The 14,038-nt window shown below is 44.2% G+C and overlaps 2 protein-coding genes across 10 annotated transcripts; one reads left to right on the top strand and one right to left on the bottom strand.

Moving 5' to 3' along the window:
• Positions 1-90: 90 nt before the first annotated feature.
• On the bottom strand, positions 91-5,476 carry pygo2 (pygopus homolog 2 (Drosophila)). Of its 3 annotated transcripts, XM_061760652.1 has the most exons (4): positions 5,250-5,475; positions 4,608-4,672; positions 3,509-3,561; positions 91-2,768 (listed from the first exon to the last, which is right to left on the bottom strand). In XM_061760652.1, exons 2-4 carry the CDS (start codon positions 4,657-4,659, stop codon positions 1,125-1,127), a joined length of 1,749 nt encoding a protein of 582 aa, XP_061616636.1. In that variant the 5' UTR covers positions 4,660-4,672; positions 5,250-5,475; the 3' UTR covers positions 91-1,124. The 3 variants fall into 3 exon arrangements, with proteins under 3 accessions (XP_061616636.1, XP_061616637.1, XP_061616635.1); XM_061760653.1 differs by lacking the exon at positions 4,608-4,672 and having other exon boundaries at positions 5,250-5,476; XM_061760651.1 differs by lacking the exon at positions 5,250-5,475 and having other exon boundaries at positions 4,608-4,747.
• LOC133471270 (SH2 domain-containing adapter protein E-like) lies at positions 4,713-11,478 on the top strand. Of its 7 annotated transcripts, XM_061760691.1 has the most exons (9): positions 4,726-4,852; positions 5,898-6,054; positions 6,698-6,799; positions 6,949-7,387; positions 8,765-8,891; positions 9,827-9,928; positions 10,143-10,350; positions 10,452-10,571; positions 11,155-11,478. In XM_061760691.1, exons 4-9 carry the CDS (start codon positions 6,968-6,970, stop codon positions 11,336-11,338), a joined length of 1,161 nt encoding a protein of 386 aa, XP_061616675.1. In that variant the 5' UTR covers positions 4,726-4,852; positions 5,898-6,054; positions 6,698-6,799; positions 6,949-6,967; the 3' UTR covers positions 11,339-11,478. The 7 variants fall into 7 exon arrangements, with proteins under 7 accessions (XP_061616673.1, XP_061616672.1, XP_061616671.1 ...); XM_061760689.1 differs by lacking the exon at positions 5,898-6,054 and having other exon boundaries at positions 4,713-4,852; XM_061760688.1 differs by lacking the exon at positions 5,898-6,054 and having other exon boundaries at positions 4,713-4,852; positions 6,698-6,821.
• Positions 11,479-14,038: the final 2,560 nt, after the last annotated feature.

The raw sequence follows: 14,038 nt of genomic DNA, 5'->3' as shown, positions 1-14,038 counted from the left end.
TTATCATGATAGTGTTCTTACTCACCAGTAACATTTCAATAAGACCTGAGAATTCCGTTTTAGTCATGGGTGGCATAAAAGACACGGCAATTACGTTACTTAAGTTTAATATAAACCCCAGAAGACATGTGGAAATAATCGGACAAATGTACAAAAAAAAAATAAAAAAAGAACCTTGGCTTTACTTCAATTTTCAACACTTCTCCCACACACCGCACTGCCACCCCTTTTTTCTCCAATCAGATGTTATGCCTCCAGCTGTCGCAAGAAGGCGCAGCGCACAGCACAAATATCAGCTGGTACAAAAAGCTCCCGAGTCCAGAATCCAAACGAAATCATAAAGAAAGGCAACTTGGACATTGAATCATGAAGGGACAATATCAACAAACACAATTTTCCGCACTTTTTTTTCTTTTGTCATATGGTGTCCCCGGGAAAGCGGGAATATCAACACGGGACCGATACTGCATTGTTTGATGTGCCACTCTTTCCAAGAATAACAACATCCGAAAAGCACTGAGTTTACAATTCAGGGACCAAATGCCTGACTTGAATGCTGTCCTTTTTAAAAACCTTGTTTCGTTCACCAGTCGGCTTTTTTTTTTTTATTTAATGCCGAGCTCTACTTAATGAGGTATGAAGGAACACAACTCGTAAACCCCGCTGCTTCTGCTTTGGATTCAACGTAACGAGGGTACAGCGATTGTTTAATGTCCTGACGACCACATAATGATTAAAAAGACCCTTGACAAGTTCAGGCACTCTTTGTGTGATGTTAACAATAAATACATGTGGGGGGCAGGGGGATTCTAGGGCGACTCAAACTGAACTTTGTATACATTTTTATTGTGTGGTGGGGTGGTCAACAATTATAAATCAGTGCGGGAGCTTGTGTGCCAGTCAGTATGTGTGAGGTAGTGTGTTGGTGTCAGTGCTGGTTGTCCGAAAAGGTGTGTGTCAGTTAACATTCATAATTGTTTCTTCTTCTGTGGTGGTGGTATTGGAGGGGTGTTTATTTCACTCAAAGTGCTATTTTTACATATAAGCAAGGATGTCAAGTGATGGTTATGCAGTGAACGAGTAAAGGGCTCGTCAAGTGTTTTTTTAATTCTTCCCCGGAATCCTCAGCTCTCGTTGACGGCCACCAGCTGGCCCAGTCCTTGGCGCACAAAAACAGCCTGGATGTCCTTGGTCTTGATGCAGAAGTCACAGGCCCACACGGCGGCACTCTCCCGGGTCAGCAGTCCATAGGCGGGTTCCGTCAAGCCCGTGCAGTCACGGTGGAACCAGCGCTGGCACGAAGCCTCGCACAGGATGGCATCCTGGTCGTCGTGCACCTCAGACATACACAGGCCGCAGGGGAACACCATGCCGGGGCCGCCTAGCTTCCCCGGACCGGAGCCGGGCCCGGTCGAGGGGGCGGACGGGCCCGGGGGCAAGGGGGACTGGGTGTTGGGGGTGGAGGTGGAGTTGGAGGGCGGGTTGGGGTTGTTACTAGGTGTGCTGCCTCCGTTGTTGTTGTTGCTCATGTTGTTCTGACCCGAATTGGGGGCCGCGTTGGCCATGGGACCGCCGGTACCGGGGGTGTTGTTCTGCTGGTTGTGAGAGACGGAGCCTGGGGCTGAGTTGGGCGGAGTTGACTGTTGCTGTTGCTGGGCGGAGTTGTTCGAGTTGGGGGTGTTGGCATTGTTGGGGGTCGGGTGCTGGGGCTGACCTGACCCATTCAGGGGGCCGCTGGGGGAGGAGTTGGGATTGGGCTGGGGCTGCGCCGAGGGCGGCTGGCCAGGTGTGTTGGCATTAGACTGCTGCATGTCAGGGTGGCCGGGGAAGTCTCCTCCAGGCTGTGATGGACCAGAGTTAGGAGGAGGGCCGGGGGTGGTGTTATTAGGAGGTGGGGGCCCGTTGGGGTTTAAATTAAGCTGCTGTTGAGGCCCAGATGGAGGTCCTCCTCCCCCAAAGTTCTTTCCATCCTCATTGCCGGGTCCCGGTGGGCTGGGACCAGGATAGGGGCCATCCTGTGAGGGGGGGAATTGTCCTTGAGGAGGCATACCTGGCAAGCCCCCCAACATGTTGCCTCCGGGACCACCACCCATCCCACTCATCATGTTCATCCCCTGGCCAGGCCCCATGCCACCCATTGGAGGCATGGGGCCATGCGGGGGCCCTCTGGGGCCGCCTCCACCAGGTAACGGAGGGCTGTTGAACGGGTGCCCACCTTGTCCATGTTGCTGTTGTGGGGGCATGCCAAATCGAGGGTGGGGTGGACCACCTCCTCCAGGACCTCCCATACCGCCTGGAGACAACATGGGGTTAAAGCCTGACCCAGGGTGCATGGGGGGACTAAAGTTTGGTGGTATATTGAACTGAGACGGGCCCCCGGGAGGGAACCCACCGCCTCCACCTCCTCCCCCACCGCCGCTCCCGCCCCCTCCTCCAAAGCCAGGCATCCCCCCAAAACCCAGCTGGTGGTGCGGCGGTCCAGCGTTGGACGGCGGTCCAAACGGCGGTCTGCGTCCTGGTCCAGGCTGCCCTGCGCCCGGTCCCCCCATGAAACCCATGCCGCCGCCGCCCATTCGGCCCGTGCCGCCATAGCCGCTCCCTCCACCTGCACCTGGACTGGGAAGGAACGGGGCGCTGCCTGGCGCGCCCCCTCCACTGGGTCGAGATGGCGGGCCGAAATCATCGTCAAAAGGGTTGGAGGCCACCAGGTGGTCCACCATTGGCGTGGGAGGGGGTGCAAACTCTGTGAGGTGCGAGAACCCCGCCGCCTAAATTTAATGAGAGAAAAGGAGCATTAGCACATAGCATGCACCACCTACCCCCTTCAAATTTGCCCCTTGTCCATGGTACCTACTCTGCAAGGAAACTGATACTTTTCCATTGGAAAAAAACGGGTACTAACATTGTTTGACGTCGTATAATTTGGAAACAGATACTTTTAAACACACTCAAGATTTGTGCATTTTGCAGGAGACTTTTACAAACCTTGTGAGACTTCAGGTCTGTCCTTTATCTCTGGCTTGGTTTTCTTTTTCAATACAGTGGCAAAGAGCACCAGCAATTACAACCAATATGAGACGACCATAGAAACTAAATTTATTTTGATGTAGGTACTAGTGTACCGCTACAGAAGTCTCTGTATCTGACTCCTTAATACAAAACGGCACCTGTCGGGGTAGGTTTCCCACATTGATTTGGTAAAATTAATTTGTCTATAATTGATAATTAATCAGTTGTATTGCTCATATTGTACCAAGCAGCCAGACCATTTCCACCACACTGGTACCCCTTTGTGGTAACATCATGTACTCAAAAAGCCAAAGAAAAAGCAAAAAAACACTTCATCGACAAGTCTCTTGTAAGTCATGTCCAAGTTATGATGATGTGAGCTCGAAGGTCAAGATAATATTTTCCAAAACATTCTGATCATAGTCTAATTTTTACTGGTCACTTTTCTCTTTTTTCCTCGTGTTCGCATTTATTTGAGAGGTCATCAAACGACGCTAACCTGTGACGTGGACTTCCTCGCCTTCTTCTTCTCTGGACTCTTCATTTGTGAGGCTGTGAGAGAAGAATAAATAAGCAGAGGAGGGGTGGAAAGAAGGGGAATATGTTATCATGAGGATGGCAGAGCACCAATCGAGAGGAGCGCCACATTTGGATTGGCCAATACCCCTTAGTGACAGAGTGGATCAGGATTTATTTTTTAGACCTAGAGCCTGTCCGATGTCCGACAGACGAGATGGGGTCAATGAAGCGACATAGACAAGATGCTGTACATCCAGGCGGTTACCACCAGAATCGCAAGGAAAAGAGCATGTAGGAGGAGAGAAAGGCCGCAAACAAGGCAGAAGATGAGGGGAGGTGGACAGGAAAAACCATGAGGATATTGATGTACAGTGAACTCCTGCATATTCGCAAACTCACCTAATCACATTTTTTTTAACCTGTGGAACCTAACTAACTACACCCTGAAAAATTCACCTTTCATCCATTTGGTGAGTTTTGCAGCAAATACTGTGAGCAGGTACCATTTGGACAGACATGAGACATGCTTGAAGCAAGCATGTGTTTCCTCTTTTTCGGAGAACTGTATGTGGGAGCCTTCTTTTTATTACCTTTAGGTTATGTTATGCAATAATTGGCCATTTCTTGAAAACAAGAGTGGTAAAGGCATAGTTTAGAAAGTGTGTTTTATGAAGTTTAAATGTATTCAAAGAGCGTGGGTGGAGTAAAACAACAACAAGAACTTTCGTATGGTCACTATGTAGCACAGATTTTTACCTACTGCGGATGGGTCTGGAACCACGATATTAATGGGGCTTAGCTTTGGTTGTTAGTTTCCACAAAAATTGTGTTTGAATTGATGAGTTTGTGAATGGCGAATCGCGAATAGGGAGGGATTCACTGTCCACTCATTGCAAGAAGTCTAGAAACCTCTTTGGGAGACAGCCACCACCAGGGACAGTCAGATACATATAGGGAGGCTGAGACAGCACCAGTGCAGCCTAATGGATGAATCCATTCGGATTTGTTTTTATTTTATTTGATTGTATTTTTTTGTGGGAGGAAGGGGAAGATGAGGGTGGTGAAAGTCAATTTCCTACCTTTGCCTCGTTTTCCATGTCCCGCCAGTAGTCTCCCCGATTCGGCAGCCATTTAGCTAACACTACTGCCGGTGAGGTGGCGTGTCACCGTTCATATGCAAGAGAAAAAGGGGTTAAAAATGACCACGGTGGCGGCGAGGACGACGTCTACCACCTCGGGGACATGTCGCAACGACACACGGGTTCTAGTTGGGTGACTGGCCCAGGTCTGTCACGCCGGGATTTGGACTCCAAATCTACGCCAGGTATTAAAAAATATATCTATATTAAAAAAAAAGAGGTGTGCTTGTTGCCAAGCTAAACCCTTGTACTGTCTGAATTCCAGTTAAACTGAATTAGATTGTCCCAACGTCCCCTGTCTAAAAATGATCATTTACAGATGTGCTAGGTGGCTACCTAGCCACGTTACCCCAAAGTGGCTCGCTCGTAGCTGCGTTTCTTATGTCACAAATTCCCAATTCAACACCCGTAATTGTGACTTATGACAGAAAGTCGCTTATCACATCACTAAAAAAATAAGAAAACAATAAAACAATCAACAGTTTCATGCTTTTGGGGAGTCGCAAATGCCGTTTTACTGTTTTAGCTCGCGAGCTAACAGCTAGCCATCTTGGGGAAGCCAAAAAAAAAAAAAAACTGTACCCTTTCTCCGTTGCTCACGCCGCTCGTTCCGTTTAATATTCAAACTCCGCGGCGGGTCACGGCCGGCAAACCGGTCCTCGCTCGCACGGCGTATGCTCGCTGGTCCAACATTTAACTCGAATTAGTGGGGAAAAACGCGAATTGTGCCATAATTTGCCGTGGCCTGCTCTCTCGCCATCGGACAAAGAGGGACGAGCAGGAGTAGCCTGAAACGTGGACGGTTACAAGTAGGACTAAAATAGGGGCGTTCATTTTGTCAGTCACGAGTAAAAACCCATTGTAAAGCAAAACAGATTGAACATGAGGTCATATTTGATTACGTTCGGTGACATTATCACGACTTTTGGTTGAAATGAATCGACAGTATCAAGAGATTCTGTCGGATTTACCCACCGCTGCGAGACATCCATTATGGAACAGACCACTTTGCAACCGTGCAGCGTTTAATTAAAGCTGAGCGACGCGTTAAATCATCTTTCACCAGTGAAATGAATGGAAATGCCATTAATGTGTTCCAGCCTACCCCCCCAAAAATACAAAATTGTAATGTTTTTTTTTTATATATATAAAAAAAAGCCCACTATAATCTTGTACTTTATAAAAATGTACATGAATAAAATTTTTCATGCAGTTTTTGCTTCAATTCAGTGCGCATCGTGCGGCTGTTTCTGGTGTGCGCACCTTGGTTACCTTGGAGCAGAACAATACGGACTTACAGTTGTACTGTACATGGAGCCGGTCTCAGCTCCTCAGCACCCTGCAGTAATATTAGTCGTTCTTTGCAGAGGATGAAGAATATATGCCTGTGAGTATTATTATATTAACTATCTTCATTAAGCTCGCAGATGTCAAGGCAAAGTTATGTGGTTGTATTAAATACACAATCTGTAATTTTCTGTTTAGTAAACTTCAACTGGGAGTGGCAATAAACAGGTTGAAAGTCCTTTTTTTTTTTTGAAGAATTGTTCACTATCTGCCAAACTGCTGCTTGCTGTGAAGTGAGCTGACTTGAGTCAGCGCTGGTATCTCAACATTTTGCTTGCAATTCAAAGCAAAAAATCAAAATCAAAATCTGCCGAACGACGCCTCGTTTCTTGAAAAACTCGTAAGGCGGGTCACTCGCATCTCAAGGCACCACTGTAAATCATAGTTGTGCCGCGAGGGTGCTAAACAAGACATTCAAGCACACGCTGTATGATTTTTAAGTGCCCCACAGCACTTTTTAAACTAGAAAATTATTATGTTTTGCAATTATTGAACAAATAGAATGCCATCACTTACTTGTAAACAAAACCCCACATTCCTCCACTTTTCCGGGGGTTATTCAACCCATGCACAATGACTATGTTTATGTCCACCCACCTGGTGGTCCGCCCCCCTTTTGACTTCACTAACCCCCTCCTTCTTCCTTCCTTTTTTTTTTTTTTTTTTTTTTTACTACTCTCCAGGCTCAGTCTGAAGCGTCGGTGCGACTTGGGAAAAGTGTAAACGCCATCCTAGGAATGAGACCACCATTCAGAATCAAGAAAAGGAAGAGAAGGAGGACTGAGGTGCAAGATAAATCCCAAATGGGTTAAGTAAGGATGGTTGTTAATTGGCATTTGTCAGAAATAGGCATAAAATCTGTTGATTTAAAGCTTAGGTGGCTTTTTCAAGTATTTCTAACATACTTTAAGGGATTTTTTTGTCGGCCCAATAGAGAACTTCAAGTAGCAGCCATGTCGAGATGGTTCAAGGAGTTCCCCATCAACCTGAAGAACGGTACCAAAACGTCCGCCTTCAAGACGAGTCAAAGCAAAAACTCCTCTGTGGACGGCGGCGGACTAGTTGGCACCATCCTCCTACCCGGACGGAACCGCAAGAATTCGCCTAGGGAGCTTAGCAGGGGACAGAAAGATGGCAAAGTGTGGGAGGGTCTCACCCTGGCCGGTAAAGGCCACAAGAATTCCAGAACAGAACTGGCGGCGGTGTCGGAGGAGGTCAGGAACGGGAAGAGCACCCCAAGTTGCGCTTACATCCGCAGAATGATCCGTGTGGACACGCTGGACAGGAGCCCCAACTTTGACCCCGGTACCGTCACCGGTCACCAAGCGGTGCCAGATGCAGACAAACAAGACGAGCAGTGCAAAATGGACTCGGTATGTTTTCGATTATTATTATTTTTTTTCATTTTATTTTATTTGTATTTTATTCTCTTTACTTTAATCTGATTTAATTCAATTTTTAACATTTATTTCATTTTATTTATTATTATTATTATTACTATTGAAGCATTCATCACATAGGCTATATAAATCTGTACAGATGCTAAAATAAATATGTAAATACTATCTGATGACACATAAAATGAGTTTCTAAATAATAAAAATAACCCTAAAAACATCATAATTAATAATATTTTTACTCTTGTATCATATCCTTATAAAACAGTTCATCAAATAATAAAAAAAAAAGAATCGTAAAAATAGCAGGCTTAAAATCACATAATAGGACAACAAATAAATGAAAATAATACTTTGTGTCTCATCTACAACAACATATGCATAATAAATCATTTAAAAAATATGAATGAAATAAATGTGGAAAGATTTTTGTGGCAAAGCTTGAGAATACATTTTTTTTATTAATAAACAAATTCAGCAAGTATCTTCAACTATAAAACATGTACATTTTAAACCATAAAAGGTACAATCATCTTTCTTTAATTCATATTTTCTCCATAATCTTGTAATTGTTAACCGACCCATTGTAATAGTTCGCTCCAAACTTGGAAAAATAGCCCCCGTTGTCTTTGCTCTGCAACGTTTGTACTGTATCCGCACTTCTCCCATTGTGTCTTTTCTATCTTTTCTTTTCGCTTCTCTTCCTTCCCTCCATCCTCACACCCATGCCGCACCCTCGATCCAAAACGCTGCGGTCACTCCCCCCTCCTTCATCCCCCCACCTCTCCACTATCACATTGTAAAGAAAGCACGGCATTGCACTGTGACCCACATCTCATGTCCCCTTTCGCTTTAGAATGAAATCAGGGAAGTGATGCTGTAAGAAAAGTACATTCACGTTATTCATGTAAAATCTGACACAATTAACTCGCTTTGCACCTTTAATGAAGTCTATACTACACCCGAAATATGCGATATTCAAACAATATATACAAGTACAAATTGCCCATATTGATCACTTAAACAGTCGATATACCACGAACTATGATCCCAAAACCCTTTAATATAAATCCAAACTCATTTTACATTATCCTTAAAAATAAATGACTTACAGATGAGTTGATTTCCCCAAAAATTGCACCCTAAGTGCGCATGTACATGCACATGCTGCGAAGACTCACTGCAACTTCCACTAACAATAAGCCACATACTGCTTCACCAAAGAAATTATTATCTGAACACACTTAAAATCCCGTTCTGGTAACTTCCCATTCATTTGTGGCTGACTTTTACCAATTTTTCCCGACGACATTGTGTGAAGTGGTCACAAATGTTTTTTTCTGTGTTCCCCAGGTAACGATCCTGGAGGACTACGCGGACCCCTTCGATGCCCACCAGACGAGACATCAACGGGAATCGGAGCGAGCGGGCGACAATGACGGCTACATGGAGCCTTATGATGCCCAGCAGATGATCACTGGTATGTTTTTTTTTTGTTTGTTTGTTTTTTTTTTTTTAAAACACACACTTTCATCGTGTCAGTCCCCACCCCCTCCCACGTGTGTACCCCCTGGGGTGGCCACGGCAATGCTGGGGGCTCCGACAATGGGTGCAGTTTCCTCTTTTCTGTCTCTGTTTCCCCATGCTATTCTCCACAAAGGAAGTGGGCTCCTAAGGCCCGCCTCCTCCTCCTCTTTCCTATATGGATCTGACGGACCATTTATCAAAAACTTCCCAACATCCAGGAAGAGCGGCAGTCCATCATGCAGTCACGTTTTCCCCGACCTTTCATTGCATCACGCCATTGTTTGAACTCTTGCACAATGCCAGCGTGGTTTATGTGCAGCGCTTTTGTCTTTGTTGTACTTCCAGGATGTGATGATGTGAGTGAGTCAATGCAGGAGGCTTAAATCACTACTACGGGATGTCAACAAGACACTTATTCCAGAGCATGGATTTGTTTATACGACTAATATAGTGGGGCACCAAGCGACAACAGTGTTCTAAAACACATACATGACAAATAGTCATTGCGGGTTCGTTGTAAAGTGTCACCAATTTCAATAACATCTTGCACAGCATCTTGTTTTTAGACAGAATTTATGTAGCGCAATCATTTGAAACTGGGCAATAGGTTTTAAATGATTGTGCGGCACACAGCAGATAAAGGACAGGGAGATCTGGCGGTGGAACCAAGAAACTAACTCTTATTTATTTTTATTATCTATCTTATCGTATTATGATTATGTTTAAAAATATATATATATATTTTTTAAATATTTCATTTAATTATTGAAAGTGTTGAATGTTTTAACTCTTCACTTCTGCTGTAACAATGGTTCTACTGCATTTCGACGGTTGGGTGCTTTAGGGGAGCTTTGATGTAGACATGACTTTAATCATCGTCTCTTGTAGAAATCAGACGCCGGGGATCCAAAGACCTCCTGCGAGTGCAAATGGAAGGCGGTGAGCTCCTAATGGAGGGGGGTCAGCCTGAGGGAGGTGGAGAAGGCGAAGGTACACGCACTATGTCTTTGTATGTCACAATATTAGGTATGCCTGCATAGTCTAAAGTAGGTGTTCCTATACTCTCATTCCAAACTCGAACCACAAAAATAAACATTTTGATAAACCGCTACTTTCCCATCTTGGATCTCAGCGCATGTCTCCCTAATGAAATGTCCCATGACTATTCAACCCGACTGACAATTCGGCACCACCCTTGGCCCAGCAGCTCACTTAGACAGCTCCGAGGGGCCACCCAAAAACGATTCCCCCCGGAAGCAGACGCAGCATCATCAGCACAAGAGGCAGAAAAGCTGGACGCAGAAAATCCTGAGGCCCTCAACGCAGACCCCGTCGTCCTGCTCGAGTACCGGAAGCACCCCAGAAACTCTCACCTGCTCTGTCGACCCCACACGACCCCTGGAGAAACAGAGGTAAGAAACCCAAATCCTTCCACATAAAAAGGAACATCAGATGCTGACATTATTGCATTATCATTACTGCCCTTCATTTACTGTACTTCTAAATCCCTCAGCTGGTACCATGGTTGTGTGACCCGTCAGGAAGCCGAGCTTCACCTGCTGACCTGCAAAGAGGCCAGCTTCCTAGTCCGAAACAGCGAAACGGACAGCACCAAATACTCCATCGCCCTCAAGTGAGTGTTGCCTTGAAGTGCTTCGACAATTATCCTGCAATGCATTTGAACTATATGCTTTAATATATATTTTATTTTATTTTTGTTAATTTAGCTTATTTTATTTGATCTCTGCACTGACTGGCTCGCATGAAGTTACAGTATTTTATTTAATTTATTTTTATTTGCAACCTACTATATTTCTGCGTATTTTTTATTTATCTTAAATATATTTAGAATATATACATTCATGAATCAAAATAAGGAATGATTTTTTCTTAGAGAATGCTATACATAAAAAAAAAAACAAGATCTGCACAAATAAATGGTACATTTCTCGAACAAATTGTGTGGACATATTAATGACGCAAAACAAAAAAGTCCAGATTTAAAAAAAAAAAAATGGAAAAAAATAAAATCTCATGGATCATATTCAGTTGTGTTAAACTGTATCATAGCAAGTAAAAAAAAAACTTAATTTCAACCGCAGAGTAACTAGCAGTCGCTGCTCGGGCCCTAATGACTCACAAAAGAATAGCGCCAGAAATGACACAATTCACCAAAATAAAAATACAAATGCTCTCTCTGTGTGTTTGTGATCCAGAACAAGTCAAGGCTGCGTCCACATCATGGTGGCGCAGACCAAAGAGAACGGCTTCACTCTGGAGCAGAACAGCTGCGTGTTCCCCAGCATCCCGGAGGTGGTGCACCACTACCGCACCTGCCAGCTGCCTTTCGACGGTGCCGAGCACATGACCCTGATGCACCCCGTGCCTCGCAGCCTTTAGCCCACCCGCCAACGTCACCCACATCCCACCCACTCAGGTCTACGACATCACCTCGGGGCCTTTACGGACCTAAAGCTCCCATCCAAAATGTGTGTATTTAATTAAAATTAAATAATAAAATGACATTTTCATTCCAAAAATGTCCTTTGATTCACACAAAATGCTGCTTTTTGACAGCCAGAGTTGAGTGTTGCATGTTCAACTGACTCTCTGCTTTCCTCTGGTGGCCATGCTTCATTACTACACCACGTTTCCCAACAACAAAGAACTGTTTGTGCAGTTACCGCAGGAAAAAAAAAGAAAAAGAAAGAAAAGAACCCATGAATACAACATCCGTTATACTGCTTAGAGATAAGATAACACAGGGCAGCGATTTGACGATGCCTCGGAGCACTAAGAATCATAAAAGGACTGGGTCTAGGTCACCTCTAGTTCAATAAACGCTCAAACAATCCAACTTGATTCAAAATATACTCAACAAATATATATTTAATTGACATTTTTTTTCTGTAGTGGGGCCTTTCTAGATGTGGCCCTGCTGTGAATTAGAAAGCAGCTCTTAATGCTATTTTCTGCCAAAACTTTATTTTTTCATAAAAAAAAAACAAAAAAACAAGCACATTTTAACAAATAATTTAAAAATAATCAATATGATTTTGCATTTTTTGTTTTGTTTGTTCCACTACTGAAACGGTTAATAGAAGGAATTTTACACCTTAAAAAAACATCCCCCGATGTGATGATTTACATACAGCGGCTATAAAAACAATAAAATAAAATAAAAACAATAAAATAAAAAAAAGTAGCCTTTTCCTGGCATTTATTGCTTTCTAGCAGAAGTCTGAAGGTTTTGTGGTGCTACGGACCAATATTTTGGCTTCTGTACCCAAAGTGTGTATAAGGTCTGGAGTGATCGTCCTGATGCGTTTCATGTATTCCTGACGTTTAACATCGAAACGGTTAAATGAAAGGAATTTTACAGCTCCACCTTAACAATAAACGTTCCCCGATGCTATGACATACGTTTTTAATCACGCCATTGTTTTTGCCTTCACTATAAGGTGGCATGCAATTCAAATAGTTGAACTTCAAATGAACTGCAACGAGCTTAACTATGAGGCGGACAAGGACAAAACAAAAACAAAACAAAAAAAGCACGTAAATCACGTTGCATCACGTTGGCCGCCCGCCATCCTCGAAAGGAAGGCGGATTGTCGTCTTTGGCCGAGCCTTGGCGGATGGATCGCAGATGTTGTCGGAGCCAGACACACCCCTCGATTGCATTTCTTGTGCTTTGTTGAGATGACATGAAATGCATTTGAAAAAAAGCTCCACAATCTCCCGTACGCCCCCTCTCTGGTCCCAAATGCATCAATAATACGAAGAGCCAAACACAGGCGGTGAGCGTTGTTGATGTCTACTCTCGGAGGGAGCGATCAAAGCGTCAAAACATGTCGCCCTCCCCTGAAGAAACGGCCTCTTTGCGAAGATGCCCGGCTGACTGAATGAGGCTACATACATTAATAATATATTCGTGCTCAAAAACCTGCAAAAGTCTGCTATTTCGATACATCCTGGTGAAAAAATAGAACAGTTGGAGCTTTTTAAAATAATTCAGCCCCAGAAGCCAGTTTCACTGATCAATGTGAAATTTAATTGCAATATCTCTCATGAGAAGAGCCACAAAAAAGTCTCAAGAAGCCATGCCGGAAGCAACACAAGAAGTCCGCCATTGTGGTTTGAAGCAGGCTTGTTTTTTTTTTTTTTAGGGTCAGGGGTTCTTCAAAGCTGAATTCTTCCTAGATTTTGCCCGATTGCGACGAAATTTGAACCGTGTGCGCTAGACGGATTGGTGATGCAAATTTTGAAAGGTATTACGTTTCGTCATTGCGTGCAGCTGGAGCAAGGCAGCGAACTTTGATGACTCACAAAAGCGGTGATGAATCGGCCCTCGCTCCCCCTTTTTTTCATCAGGTTTTGACATCATGCAGCATCTACATTACATGGTATAGGTAGACAAAGTTCACAATTTGGTGCCACCCGTCTGTCTAGGATATCTGCTTCCGGTTTAGGCTCATTTGGACGGATTCCCTGGTCGGAGGTTTGTCCCAAGTTCGAGTGAAATTCGCCCCATAATGACTGCATCAAACCAAAATGGCTAACTTCTTGTTTAATTCCAAGCATGGGTCCTTGAGATTTTCCGGGTGCATATCCACCCAATTGTATGTGAATGAGTGAAACTAGTGTTTTGGGCTGATTTTTTTTTTTATTTCTTTTTTTTCCAAACATTCGAGGGGGCGCTACCGAGTGAGTAAGTAAATCTTTCCGGACAAGTGGAAGCTAGCCACTTGTCCTGATACTTTTGTACAAATAGAAGGCTAGTATCATATCCACTTGGCTATTGATTTCCCTTCGCCCCGAGTAACCGCGAGCCCTCCCGTGCGTCGACATTTTCAAGACGAGTCAAGATGACTATCACTTTTATTACTTGTCCTCTTTATGAATTCGGAGCGTCGTAATGAATAATACATATCCGGACTCCTCGCAGGCCTTAAGGTCTCCTTTCCACTGCGTGGAGATGCATTTCATCAACCCGAGGAAAGCGTCTCCAATTTCATCCCCGAGAGGTGCATCTGGAAAAGGAGTCAATCACGAGCCGTTATCCGATATATGTTTTTTTTTTTTAATTATTTTTTAAAA

Source organism: Phyllopteryx taeniolatus, chromosome 21, assembly GCF_024500385.1.
Source record: "Phyllopteryx taeniolatus isolate TA_2022b chromosome 21, UOR_Ptae_1.2, whole genome shotgun sequence".
NCBI lineage: Eukaryota > Metazoa > Chordata > Actinopteri > Syngnathiformes > Syngnathidae > Phyllopteryx > Phyllopteryx taeniolatus.
This window is presented reverse-complemented; position numbering and strand designations above follow the sequence as displayed.